Source organism: Megalops cyprinoides, chromosome 19 (assembly GCF_013368585.1).
Source record: "Megalops cyprinoides isolate fMegCyp1 chromosome 19, fMegCyp1.pri, whole genome shotgun sequence".
Lineage (NCBI taxonomy): Eukaryota > Metazoa > Chordata > Actinopteri > Elopiformes > Megalopidae > Megalops > Megalops cyprinoides.
The window spans coordinates 8,110,533-8,124,703 of NC_050601.1; the positions used below are offsets into that span (position 1 = coordinate 8,110,533).

General features: G+C 40.0%; 1 protein-coding gene across 1 annotated transcript in view; it reads left to right on the forward strand.

Moving 5' to 3' along the window:
- Window positions 1-1,048: 1,048 nt before the first annotated feature.
- myo15aa (myosin XVAa) overlaps window positions 1,049-14,171 on the forward strand; it is a 33,291-nt gene continuing 20,168 nt past the window's right edge. The window contains exons 1-23 of the mRNA XM_036552828.1: window positions 1,049-1,131; window positions 1,431-1,494; window positions 1,676-1,785; window positions 2,233-2,307; window positions 3,184-3,274; window positions 3,392-3,397; window positions 3,770-3,873; window positions 4,180-4,243; window positions 5,356-5,469; window positions 5,904-6,065; window positions 6,426-6,539; window positions 10,256-10,314; window positions 10,429-10,552; window positions 10,717-10,812; window positions 10,930-11,061; window positions 11,417-11,542; window positions 11,691-11,768; window positions 12,035-12,189; window positions 12,385-12,430; window positions 12,550-12,674; window positions 13,118-13,235; window positions 13,697-13,872; window positions 13,984-14,068. Coding sequence (XP_036408721.1) covers window positions 1,049-1,131; window positions 1,431-1,494; window positions 1,676-1,785; window positions 2,233-2,307; window positions 3,184-3,274; window positions 3,392-3,397; window positions 3,770-3,873; window positions 4,180-4,243; window positions 5,356-5,469; window positions 5,904-6,065; window positions 6,426-6,539; window positions 10,256-10,314; window positions 10,429-10,552; window positions 10,717-10,812; window positions 10,930-11,061; window positions 11,417-11,542; window positions 11,691-11,768; window positions 12,035-12,189; window positions 12,385-12,430; window positions 12,550-12,674; window positions 13,118-13,235; window positions 13,697-13,872; window positions 13,984-14,068 — 2,307 coding nt within the window. The remainder of the gene's footprint in view (window positions 1,132-1,430; window positions 1,495-1,675; window positions 1,786-2,232; window positions 2,308-3,183; window positions 3,275-3,391; window positions 3,398-3,769; window positions 3,874-4,179; window positions 4,244-5,355; window positions 5,470-5,903; window positions 6,066-6,425; window positions 6,540-10,255; window positions 10,315-10,428; window positions 10,553-10,716; window positions 10,813-10,929; window positions 11,062-11,416; window positions 11,543-11,690; window positions 11,769-12,034; window positions 12,190-12,384; window positions 12,431-12,549; window positions 12,675-13,117; window positions 13,236-13,696; window positions 13,873-13,983; window positions 14,069-14,171) is intronic.

Below are 14,171 nucleotides of genomic sequence, written 5' to 3' on the forward strand. Positions count from 1 at the left end.
AGAACAGCAGCTGATATGCCTTGGTTGCTAGGCAACAGTGATTTTGGTAAGGATCTTAAAGGGACAGTATTTTAAAAGGACTATGAATGAGTTTTACTTCAATATGAGCTTTAGCATGGGATCTGAAGTGCTGAAACTTTCTCAGGGGCTGCACTTTGGTAATGCCTGCTCTAAATTGTCTATGGTATGGTTTGGTTTCAAATTCACAGAAGTGCTAGAATTATTCTGTTTAATATTCACAAGCAGTCACAAGATGTTATCTTTGTGTAAGGTGGGGATAAAGGCACAACGCCATTCTCTGCAAACTCAGGTCAAAAGTCAGGTTTGATATAGAAAAGAATAGCTCCTACACAATGGTGGAATTTGTGGCTGCAGAGAAAACCAATGCAGTCAAAGCATTCATCATTTGCTGTACACTATGTTTAACACACCTTGCAACCATCAATTACAAGATATCTTTAGAACATCCATGAATGCACTCTATATGGTGTTAATATCATAGTTTTAGGCTCCGACATTTGTTACATCTAATCTGATCCAAACTATCAAGGGCTACACTGATCAATACAAAATAATGCTCCTCTATGTCAGCTGAAGAATTATTAATGGTTACACAAAGCATACAAGGATGCAAGTAAGAATGATTAGTTTGGGGGTTTTTTTTAAGTCTTGATCCTTTGCTAGAATAAGACACTTGAGTTATATGCAGAACAAAAGAAAATGGAGCTGGATCAAATCCAGGCTGAGGATTTGATTTTCATTTATTATATGAAAACAAATCTCACCATTGCTTACGTTTTTTTTTTATTTTATGTGTATTTTAAAGGGTTGTAATGATGGCATCTTTGTTATAGTACAATTCATGAAACAGCTCAAGTTTTCCAGAAGTAACTGTCCCTCATTCTTCCAAAGAACTTTTATTTCTCATCTGTCACATGTGACTGAAGTATATACATAGAGGTATGTGTATACATTTGAATACATGTGTATTCTCATTCCCATTCTCCCCCATATGAATCTGCAATTCATAAAAATTACATTTCTTCAGATGTACTCCATCCGCAGTCTGCCAACAATGCGATACAGGGATCAAAATGAGGAGGATGGGATGGAGGACATGACACAGCTCGAGTAAGTACCTGTGTGTATGAGCACACCTCTCAAGGCAGAACGGCTATTGATTTTAACCTATGTGTGACATGACCACCTAACCAAAAGCATTAGTATTAATAGAAAATGGGTCTGAACCAACTGTAAATCTATCTGTCCTATTAGATTATGCAGCAGCATGGTTCATTATGCAAAACAGTTTTCTGAATATATTTCAAGAAACTTATTCAGAACATTTACTGTGTCAGTTTGTATAGCATTATATCTTGAAGATGATTGTTTCCTAGTGCATTAATGTATTTTCATGACCTTTTTTTCAGAGAGCTAAATGAGGTTACTGTGCTGTTAAATCTGAAGAAAAGGTTTGATCGAGACTTGATTTATGTGAGTGGAACAAACCATTTTCATTTTTTTATGTAGCATACACACAACCTGACATGCAGTCAATTCTCTGCTCCAGAGTTAATTTCCTCTTTTTTGATATTGTTCATGTATTCTATCATATATTTATGTATGCCATTTTTTGGAATGAATTTTAAATTCATTCTTCTGTTCGTCCTTTTAGGCGTACATTGGCAGCATCCTCGTGTCTGTAAATCCCTATAAGATGTTTAATATCTACGGGACGGACATGGTCCTGCAGTACGACGGGCACGCACTGGGAGAGAACCCCCCGTAAGTGCGTCAACTGGCTCCCCACGCGGGGCTGCTGATTGGCTCCGTGGTCTTTGTGCCTCATTTGCAGTAGCAATTAATTAAACTGAAGACTTCTCAGGGTCTGTGACTGAACAGGCAGTTAGCTGGACACTGGTATGAACGATTTGGTGTTTGTGATGTTCAAAGACTTTAGGAGAATTTTAGACTCTAGAATAGAACTTAGTGTAAATTAAGGAGTCCTGTGTGTCAACAGCCATGTTGGTACAAGGCTGTCCATGAGTATATTCTTTATTTATTCCAGGTCACATTGCCTCACATGTACAGCTGTATAATTTTACCATTCTGAAATCTTAACAAGTGCTGAACAAGAAACGATAATCTGTATATCACAGACACTCAGTGTCAGGTTTCTCTACCCTGAAATATTAGTTGACAATGTTTTCTATTTTTATTTGTTTTTTACAGTCATTTGTTTGCTATTGCAAGTACTTCTTACACTAGAATGATGGATGCCAAAGAGAACCAGTGCATTATTATAAGGTAAGACTTGTATCTTAAAATGGGAGAAATCTTGTATTTGGTTTACTGATATTTTTATTTTTATTTAATTTTCAAGTTTCAACAGCAGAAAACAGACCAAAAACTATCACTTGGTTTTAATCTTACATCAAGTATATGGAATCAAAGAGTTCGATTTATTTTCCATTTTCTGGATAAAAAATAGTAAGTGTTTGAAAATGAATCCCACACAGTGGGATCTGAGGATGTGTTTACTTGAACATATCAATTACACACCAAGTCAATGACCCATGCAAAGCTGTTCTTAATGGATGATTTGATCAGATACCTTCTGTCATTTTTTTACAGTACCCGTACTGATTGTCAGTATTCTATTGATAAGGTTTGTCACTTTCAAAGAAACAAGAGTGTATATTTTTTCAATCAAGAAACGTGGATTTTGAGATCCTCCAAATAATTCATGTGACACACAATCAGTGAACCGTTGCACTGAACTATACGTTGCACAGTTGACATCAACTCTACTTGACACTGCTGATCGCCTGGAATACTTAAGACCTTTGTCTGGATGGAGATACCGGTAAGGAAAGACCATCAGCGTCTCAGCCAGCACTGCACCTACAGATCGGGTCACCGCGTGAAACGCATACCCGGGGCTCTCAGAGAGGCTGGCGCGACGTCAACATTCCAGAATAGAATTTCACTTCCCTCCCTGATTATACACCGCCAATGGCAACATTAACAGCGGTCAAGCTGATAGTAATGGCACAAGGAAATACGATACTTATTGCCACTCACAGCCACCCCAAAGGATCAAAGCCTAACCAGCATTGACAAAAATAAATCTGTTGCTTTTTTATCTGTGCATGAATCACTGTTTTTTTTAAACTATTTCAGTGGGGAAAGTGGATCAGGCAAGACAGAGGCGACCAAGCTTGTCCTGCGATATTTGGCTGCGATACATCACAAGGGTAACATCACACAGCAGGTGTGTGCGCAACCTCTCGACACACAAACAGAGCGCATTGCTTTTAAAGATGGCACAGTGCTATCTGGTGGCTTAACACGTTTTCTTTGTGTTTTGTCCTCATACGCTCTGACACAGATTGAGGTATTGTATCTTGAACATGTACATGTCCTGTGTGGGTGTGTGCAGATTGAAAACAGCATGAGTACTGTCAGTACTGGATTCTGTCTTCTTGGGAAATGCATGGAGTCAATTGTTTGTGTCCAAAATGAATATGTTCACCAGAGGTTTTAGTCAATATGAAACTCGTGTTATTGAGTATAATTAGTTAGGAGTTTACTTTATAGATTCAAAATACTGTACGAAACATTGAAACACCTGAGCATTGAACAATTTTCTTCACTGTGTTGTGATTTGGCTCCTGCTCTTGAGTGTTTTTTTTTTTCTTTCTAATCTGGGCAGTTGGTGGAAGTCTTATTCACAGTAATTCTTTTTAATTCATTGTCCCGTTAACAGATTCTTGAAGCAGCTCCACTTTTGGAATCGTTTGGGAATGCCAAAACAGTCAGGAACAATAACTCAAGCCGATTTGGAAAATACGTGGAGATCTTTTTGGAGGAGTAAGTGCTGTTTTTTTTCAGTAACAAAAAATCGTCTTTTGTGCCATTGAGGAAAAAAAAAAACAATTATAAATAGGGCTGAAATCAGTCAGTCACAAATCAATTCAAGGAGATGAAACTGAGTGGCTTTACACACTAAGGAAACTGAAACAAATTAGTTAAAAGGAGGATGTACCGTAACCTAACCTGCCAGTCAGGCATAGTTAATCTGTAAGCTATTGCAGACACATTGTGTTTTAAAGTGCGGTAATGCTGTTTTACCGACTTCTTCATTATACATAAGACTGCCTCCATTATTCACCACAGGGGTGTGATCAGTGGTGCCATAACCTCACAGTATCTACTTGAGAAGTCCAGGATTGTGTTTCAGGTAAACCTGCCTCAGCGATCTAAAGTCTGTATTGTTCTGTACCCCCAAAGATCAGTGTGCCTACAATTCCATTACATGCCCTGAGCTGGGATGAGAATCTCTCGAACCTTTGTCACCTTTTGAGACGTAATGAGCTTTGAGCTGCATATCGCTTTGCAGCTGGTAAAAATGTTGTAAAATTGCATAAAGAAGCTGCAATTACCTGAACTTGTTGAACTTCCAAATTATATTGCGCTTTACACATAAAAAATGAAGAAACGGGTACTCTGAAATGAAGTGGTATCAGAAATATACAGTAAACTGCAATCGACAAAGACAATACTAAATAAATGAGTTTTTCAGATACTGTTTATAATACACACATTGTTCGATGCCTCTTTTTAATTGACTAACGTATTCTTTAAAGGTAATGCTGTCTGTTTCCAGCCCCCAAAATGCATAGTGAGGTTCTTCCATCCAGACAAAGGGAGAGGTTATAAAATTCATATTGTACAGGTTTATATCATGGGGGACTTTGACTGCTGTGGAGTCACAGGCTTGTGGCATTGAAAAAAAAACTGCTAATCTATGTGGACTCCTATTTTAGTGAAGGAACAACTTATACATGTGTAAAATTTCAGTTGAATGATCTTTGGTATCACAATGCCTTCTCCATCCCCTGCCACCCCTTCATAGTATGGTTTGCCTCCTGAATCTGTAGGGTTCACTTGCCAGCCATTGATGCATTTCTAAAAGGGCAGAATGTTTCGCCTACTGATGATAATCTCAGGTCGCATTAAATTAATGGCTCCAACTGCCCTGTTCATCGAAGATAGCAGTGGATGTACACTGTTACTGAGTGCTGATTAGGTTGACACCGCCTGTCAGTCAACTGAATGTTACTAGTCAATTATTGGACTAGAAGAGGCATATGATAAAAAATACTGTATGTTAGCAGTATCAAATTAAAGGCGAAGGAGCAAAAGACACCCAAACGCCAAAGGACACTCAAAATGTTCATAAAAATAAAGGTTAAAGAATTGCAGACAATATTATCAATATGAACAAGGAACCAAACTACAGAAGCTTTGTGACCAAATTACCATAAATGGCTTTTTCCTTTTTTTTTTCAGGCCAAAAATGAGAGAAACTATCACATTTTTTACGAGATGGTTGCAGGTCTTCCTTCCAAGCAAAGACAGTCATTCTACCTTCAAGAGGCAGAGACTTACTATTACCTTAATCAGGTGAGAGTGACAGACCATTCTTTTGTGTTGGATACACTTTTATCTGTAATCTTAAACCAAAAGCGACACACATACAATTAATGCCTTTTATTCTAAATCAGAAATTTCTGATTAAATATAATTGTATTTTGGGGGCTCTATTCAGTTGCAAAGTGACTTAGCCCTCTCATCCAATCTGCATACATTTATGAAGTTGTCTACAAATGTAAAGAAGAAAACCTTTTCATGTTTAGGCAAAATGCATTAAGGTTAGCTTCAGAGCATCTTTTATTAACAAATCAAGCTGCTAGATACTGATGAGTTGCTATGTTTCATTGCTGGTTGTGCATTCTCTCAGAAACAACAATGTCTGATCACAAAGGCTTTTATTCAGAGAAATGTGTGGATCGACGTCTTGAACCAAACTGTTGCTCTCGCTCCATGTGACACCTCAGGGAGGCAACTGTGAGATTCCGGGGAAGAGTGATGGGGATGACTTCCTTAGGATCGTCAGCGCCATGGAGATCCTCAATTTCAGTGTCGAAGACCAAGACAGCATCTTCAGGGTCCTTTCATCCATACTGCACCTGGGGAATGTCTTCTTTGAGAGATACGAGGTGTGAAGTCTATGAACGGGAAATTAGGGGTGTGCTCTTCTCCCGTGTTCAATCCCTTGACTAGAGAAAAATGTATTATGTCGAATCCTAATTCGAGGGGAAAAAATATTAACATCTCACGTCCACATTTTGGAAACTCATTGATTTTTTGAAGCTCTTTGCTTCAAAGGTTTTTAAGCCACAAAAATAGTATTCTGTCTAGGTACTGAAATGCAGCCCTTATATATGATACAAGTGGCCCTTGTCCATCTCTCCATCTATCCATTGTCCATCGTGCTGAGTCTAGTGGTTGAGATGAAGCTGAGAAGAACATGTGGGTGAGAGATCTCTGTCCTGATCTCTGTCCTGTCTTCCTTTTAGGCCAATTCCCAGGAGACAGCATCGGTGGTTAGTGCTCAGGAGATCCGCGTGGTAGCAGAACTGCTTCAGATCTCTCCAGAAGCCCTGCAGAAATCCATCACCTTCAAAGTCATGGTAAGTTCTGATGATGCTCCGATTAGAGTGACATTAGTGCAGGCAGCAATAAGCCAGTGATGCTAGTGTTCAGTGTAGGACCTGTATACACAATAACACAAAGTATATTACTATAAAACTAGAATCCTTTAGCGTAACATAAATTTGTGGAAGCTTCAAAGCTAGAATATGAACAAAAACAAGGCATAACTGCACTACATATCTATTTACTTGTAAGTTTGTTTTCACATATGCATTAATCTCCTCCTGCAGGATATAATGTTTTTGCTGTCGTGTCATTGTTGATGTAATTATTTTACTATACATTGTCAGTTCACTTGTATAAGGATGTCAAATGAATGAAGAGCCAAAATATTAATTCCAACATTTACATTGAAAGATATTTTCAATGTATATTATGGAAATGTTTGTCATAAGATATCTCCAAGGTCCCCTTAGTAAAATAATGAAAGATAAACTTTGGAGAGGAGTCCAATAAACACAGGTGTGGATTTGAAGTGTTACTGGCTGTAACTGTAAGCCTTAGAGGGGATAGTCTCCTCCTGACCCCAGCTGAACTCCAAGAAGACCTCCCTGTTTGGGCCTCTTGCCAAGGATCACCGCCATTGACGGTGTTGTACATGTCATTTTCTGAAACACGAAACAAATTTTCAACAGCTGACACGTCACAAACTGTCTGCCGTACAAATGGGAACAATGCCACAGAACAAAACCTCAAATGATGCATATACGTAAGCTCTGGTTCCCCCCCCCCAGGTTGAATAACAAGCAGAGTTAATCATACGTAGCAGGAGGCAGCTCTATGGAAACGGCTGAAACCCAATCAGGGTGATCCTGGGCCTGAGTGGTTGCCAGGGGGCCTCATGATTACATCACAATGACACCCTGGCCAGGGCCACACACCCAGAGACCTCAGCTGGCCCCACTGTAGGTGGAGCATCATCAGAGTCTGTGACTCTGTGACGACTGGAAGCCACCCCATGATTTTGTCATGATTTTTGTCACTCTCAAATTTCAACTATGAGGCACTCAGTTCTATAACTCAGACCAATGCCAGATCACAGGCATCAACAAAGAAAAACAATTATGGGGTATTCAGATATACTAAATGTAAGTATATTAGCATATTCAGTATATTCAGTATTATTACTACTATGTATACATAATACACACACATACATAAAGGCGATTGTCATTGTTACAGAGCCTGCTTGCTTCATAACATTTTTTCCTGTAATGGGTGTTCATCTGTAGCCTAGCTGAATCCCATGAATAACATTGAATAAAAGCGCCAAGCATACTCTTATTCAAATTAAAAATACAGAGAACATGTTAAAACATTTATAAACCACCCTTGTAGCAACCACGGTCTTGGTGTGTTCTTGGTATGTCACACTAAAATTCTCTCCTTCATTGAAAAGTTTAAATGTCTGATTATTTTTGCCATATATGCCAGGCTATTTGTTCTGGCATTTTAACTAATAGTAAGAACAGATAAAATTGAGAAGTTTGTCTGTTGACTTGCCCTAAAGGCTTTCATGTTCAGGGTCTTCGTTTTGTCCTCCTGCAGTCCACACACATGTGTTCCATGCCTTTTTTATGGACGTAGGGAGATTATTGGACACACAGGAGTCTGTTTTCGAACTACACATCCGCCACCATAATTAAATCTCACTCCCCTACATTAGTAATGTAAATTCTTAAATTACACTTTCAGTCAGTAAGGCTTACAATGTTCTGTATAAATGATCAGAGCATCTCCATATGATACCATGCTGTTAATTCACAGAGTGGAACACATTTCGTTACTTACATTTTCGCAGTCGCAGACCATTCATGAGTTCCCATAAAGTCACCCTCACCTCTTGCTGATACTCAAAAATACAGTTCTACAGTTTCACAGTATATAATGCAATGAGTGTAATATATCTCCTTTTGAGCATGGATTGAACGTCACAGCCAGCTTGCATGCATTCCAGCTCTGACAAGAGTTCCTCAAATGTGTAGAAACACTGTAGGTGAGGTCCACATCAAAAGTCATCCTTTTGGTTTTAACCAATGTCTGAGCCAGGTCACCTGACCGTCAGCCCCTGCATGGAAGGCGTCTTCTCCGGCAGCAACCACAGTCCCTCTGAAAGTCTTTCTGGGGGTCTGTCTGCGATGTTATTTTCTGTGTCTGTGACACCCCACTCTGCTTTATCCAAAGAAGAGCTTTCATTTTATGTCTACCATGACCTCCTGCAGTGACCCCTGTTGTGCAGCCTGGAGATGAAAAAAAAAGTCCTTCAGCATCAGACCACCAGATGTTCAGAAATATCCAAAAATGTCCACCTTTCTTCATCCATTTTCTCTTTTCTTACCTCACTGCTATGATAGGGGACATTATATTATAACAGTGTACTAATAAATACTGTTTTAATACTGAAAGAAAAATTATTTTTCTAATAGTCTGTTTTCTAGTTTGGAGCTTGTGTGTCCTGATGCTCTCTGTTCTGTGAACATCTTGGAATGTGCATCAGTATTTTAAGCAGCAGTACAACTCATCGTGGTGTTGCAACCGTGACACCAGTCAGAGGCCTGTGCAATGTAATTTAGGTGATTCTGCTAATTAGGCAGATAGGCCCTCCCTATGTAATGAGAGAAGGCTATGTTCGGAGATATTTCCCCTGAACTGGTTGGATTGGATGGGCCTCTCATGCCATGAGGTACACCTTATCCGATAAAAGCCTTAAAACACTAATCCTGGAGCTTGGAGCCACAGACCGCACTGGCATCGTTTTATTAAGTGAAACATGAAGTCCATGATTTCACACACCGTACCCAACAAAATATCCATGAATTGTGTTCCATTGTACTTTTTAAAACTATAAATTATAGTTAACTATTAAATTATATTATAAAGGTACAGATAGTAGAACAGTACTGTTATAATATCCTTTATTCTGGCATCTGGTTTCCCCAACCTTCCCAGCAGATATTGCTGTCTATATTGCAAATCTCATTAATTTAGAGGTAGGACTTGCACTGCTTGTGCTTGAGTAGCTAAGAAGAAAATGCAGTTATTTTCAGTTATTTTCTTGATGCAGTCACTAGAAAGGATTATCAATGTCTTTAAGCGTGGTTAGCGATGTCGCGCGTTGTGTATGTGCGCCTCCAAACAGCAGGTGTTGTGGACCTCCTGTCAATTAAGACGTCCGTTGATACTGTATCTCTGCAACCTCTAATCTAGCTGTCACTGTGCGTTGTGCTGCTACTAAGACACAAATCCTCCTTCAGCATGTGAAGTTTACAATAACAGAGCAGCACGATCATTTAATACGACAAAGCCACTTCTGTTTACTGCAGATCTTTCCCCGTGGAATGACTCACAGTGTCACTGAACATAACACACAGTGTAACATCTCGCCTGTTAAATTCAGGCTTGATGGTAATGCATAATTTAGTTTATTAATCCTTGCTGAATGTGGTTGTAGATAATGTATCAGATGTATTGTATGGTATGTCTATCAAATACATTTTATTATTGTTACTAATATTATCATTTTCATTTTTCATCTGTATCCCAGACAGCTGATGGGAAATATGGGTTATTTCTTTTAATCTTACATTTATAAATACTTCTTCACTCTCATTTGACCCAATGGAATTTGTGCCACTGTGAGCAAATGCATGTCTTGGTGTATTAATAAGTGAATTCCATTTTTGTCTTTTTCTAGGAAACAATGAGAGAAAAGATATTCACCCCTCTGACGGTGGAAAGTGCAGTTGATGCCAGGTAAATATGTGAAACGATGGCGCTGTATTCACGTCTGAGGTGTGAAATATTTGTGGGAGAGAGGTGCCATTAAAAAAGTTGATTGGTTGCTGGTTTTCGTTTGGGGAAATCCAGAGATGCAGTTGCCAAGATCTTGTACTCCCTTCTATTCAACTGGCTCACAGACAGGATAAACAAGCTGGTTTACCCAAGGAACGAGGCTCTGTCTATCTCCATTCTTGATATTTACGGATTTGAGGTAATCTATTCGCCATTTTTTCAAATCCTTAAAAAAATCTGAATCTGAAATACATTATAGCATTTATGAGATTGACCAGCATCATATTTATAGCTCTATGGTTAGGATATGAAACTATGGTTATGATAAAATAATCACATTTCCTATCTGTTTATCATGCGCAGGACCTCTCCTTTAACAGCTTTGAACAGCTTTGCATCAATTATGCCAACGAGTATCTGCAATGCTTTTTCAATAAGATAGTTTTCAAGGAGGAACAGGTAAATGGTCTCTAATCTGTTTGGTTATTGAATTACTGAACTGTTTGCAGAGGCATGATCTGTTTGTCACTGTAAGGCATTTCAATGACAATAGTTGCCATTCCTTCTGTGTTCAAGGAGGAATACATCAGAGAGCAGATCAGATGGCAGGAAGTCACTTTCAGTGACAACCAGGCCTGCATTGACCTAATTGCTGCAAAGCCCCATGGGATACTTCGAATCCTTGATGACCAGAGCTTGTTCCCTCAGGTATAGTATAAAATTACTGATTCAATACATTTTTATTTATTTTATTGAAAATGAGTGTTAATTTCCAGTTGGATCACAAGCTACACAAGCTACATGGGGAAAAAACAGAAAAGATTAGAAGTTATCCCACAACAAGGTTTGTTGGAGAGAGAGAAACATCTTTAGAAAGAGACATCACATCACTGTTTTCTGTTCACATTCCAAGCTATCCACATTGAATGACTTCATCTCCATTTAGTAATACTTTCTGATAGTAGTGTAGTAGTGTAGTGATTGTCATTCAGATCTCAATAACCTTCCTCTTTCTTTCAGTGTTCTTTGACCACTTAAGTGTAATAGTCAATATTTTTATCAGGCAACCGACCACACCTTCCTTCAGAAATGTCACTATCACCATGGCAACAACCCCCTTTATGTAAAGCCAAAGATGCCCCTCCCTGAATTCACCATTAAGCACTATGCAGGAAGAGTCACCTATCAGGTACATCATATCTTACTACATAAAAAATATTAAGATTAGACACAGATGTTTGCATAAAGTTGTAAAATCAGGGCTTTTAGGTGTCTCTCTTTTTTTAAATTGGTCTTGACATTTGAAAGTACACTGCAGTTTCACAATTGTATTACAGGTCTACAGGTTTCTGGACAAAAACTACGATCAGGTTCGGCAGGAAGTCCTTGATCTCTTCATTCACAGCAAAAACCGGGTAAGGGGTGGAACATTTTTATATTCACATTTTCTTTATTGTTGACAGGTCAGGGAACAGAAGTTCTCTCGTAATTCAAATATCATGAATTCCCCATGCACTTCTTTTATGGTTTCTAGGCATAGTTTTTTGACATTTATCACAACATTTCAACCATACATGTCTCAAAGGGAATTATTTCTCTTCAACAAGTCACACAGTCAATGACTTACATGAGAGGTGTGATAACTGGCAAGAGGTTTTTCTTGGTCCCCTGCTCTCCCCAGATGGTGGCGAATCTCTTCATGAACCACTTAGAGTTCCTCAGCCAGCAGAAGATGCACATGAAGAAGAACAGCACGGTGACACGGCGCCAGCAGCCATCCACGGTGGCAGCAAAGTTCCAGCAGTCCCTCCTGGAGCTGGTGGAGAAGATGGAGAGGTAGGGGAAGAGACCCACAGATGGAGAGAGAGCCCACAGTCTGTTGCCGCTGTTAATGCTGTTTCCCTGCCTCAGCCATACCTTACTGCCTGCACCAGTGAGACGAAGAGAAGCAGGCATAGATTTCCATCTTGTCAGACTCGTTTCCCACCTTTCTCGTTTACTCACCAAGTTTCCATTTTTCTCTTTCATTAGGTGCAACCCGTTTTTTGTACGCTGCATAAAGCCAAACAATAAAAAGGTATTTTGATTATGGAATGCAACATTCAAACCTACTTACTATATTCATCTTGCATGATGCTATGGTGGTGGATTTCCTGCTCTGCAGGTCCTGACCCATGAGACTGTCTGTCCCTGCAGGAGCCCGGTATGTTTGACATGGACTTGGTCAGCGCTCAGTTACGTTACTCTGGAATTTTGGAGACTGTCCGAATCCGGAAAGAAGGATACCCCGTCCGCATGCCCTTTGGAATTTTCCTCAACAGGTACAGAGGGCTGCGCTGAGAGGAAGGAATGTTCTCTCACCAACATCACCTGGAAATGGCAATCCGTGGGAAAGACAACATGGGGCTCAGCCAATAGCAATTAAGTGACATACACATGTAGGGCAGCCTTAATTTTGAAGAATTTGAAGAATTCTCCAGTTCATTTGTTTTGCAGCATTCCTTTAAGCTTTTCCTTACATGTAGAACGCAATGTAAACGTGACCTGGTTATTACCTGCAGTCAGATTTAGTGTGTGATGCATGTCATGTTTGTGTTCAGACAGGTTAGAACACCCTGTATATGAGTATATAAATGGCATGTCGCACTCATGAAAAATGCAATACCAGATGGTGAATAATTGTATTTGTGGCTTTTTGCACTGTTTCTACAGGTGTGTGCAGGTTGAGTGTTCTGTGGGGGTCAGGGTGTCCTCTGTTTTTCAGGTACAAGGCCCTGCTCGGCCTGAAACAGCCCCCTCCCCCCGAGGGAGAGAACTGTGTGGCCATGCTGATGAAACTCTGTCCGGTCAAGGCAGGGGCCTACCAAGTCGGAGTCACCAAGGTAAGCAGGGGAGGGCTTTGCTACACATATAATTCGTTCTGTGCTGGTGTTGCCTGTAATCCTAAACCTTGACCCATACAAAGTATGTTTTAGAGAACAAGTTTGTTTAATCTGAATCAAAATGTTTTTTTTGAATCTGAATCAAAAATGTTTTCCACTGGAAGTTGCTCTGGATAAGAGCATCTGCTAAATGAATGTAATGTAATTTAATGTAGTGTGAAATATTGAAAATATATTAATAGGAGCCACCTTGGTATATTGCAATATATGCCTGCTTTGCATGGCTGGATTTTAAATGTATTTGTGCTAAACAACATATTTGCCAATATATTACAACCCACATATTTTGGTCTTGTATGGGTACACACCTGCTTATGACTGATAAAGCAGCGGTGGTAGTCTCCCGACCTCTCTTTGCCGCAGTGATGGTGTCTGCAGCGTATAGGTTGCCTGTGTTCCAGCTCTTTATGAAGGAGGAGGTGTACCAGCTGCTGGAGAGTAAGCGGGACCGCGTGATGCATGTGGCGGCCCTCACTCTGCAGCGCTACACCCGCATGTTCTTCGTGCGGAAGCGATTCGTCTCCTTCCGCATGAAGATCATCCGGCTGCAGGCCCACTGCCGGGGCCACCTCACCAGGTACGCGCCCCCCGGTGGACCGCTGGCGTTCAGGGAATTCTGGGATGGCTCTGACCGTGTCTCCAGTGTCGCTCACCCCTTTGCTTTAATCCTCCCCTGTGTTTCATGCAGGAAACGATACGTGAAGATGAGGCAGAGCTTAATCAAGTTCCACTCCTTGATCCACATGTATGTCAACCGCAAGAGATACCTCAAGGTACAACCTTTAGATGTTAGAGGTTCAGGGTTACCACAATCAGCTGATTTCATTGTGAATTGCCTCCATTATAATTGCTTGACACGTTGATAGTCACATTTAT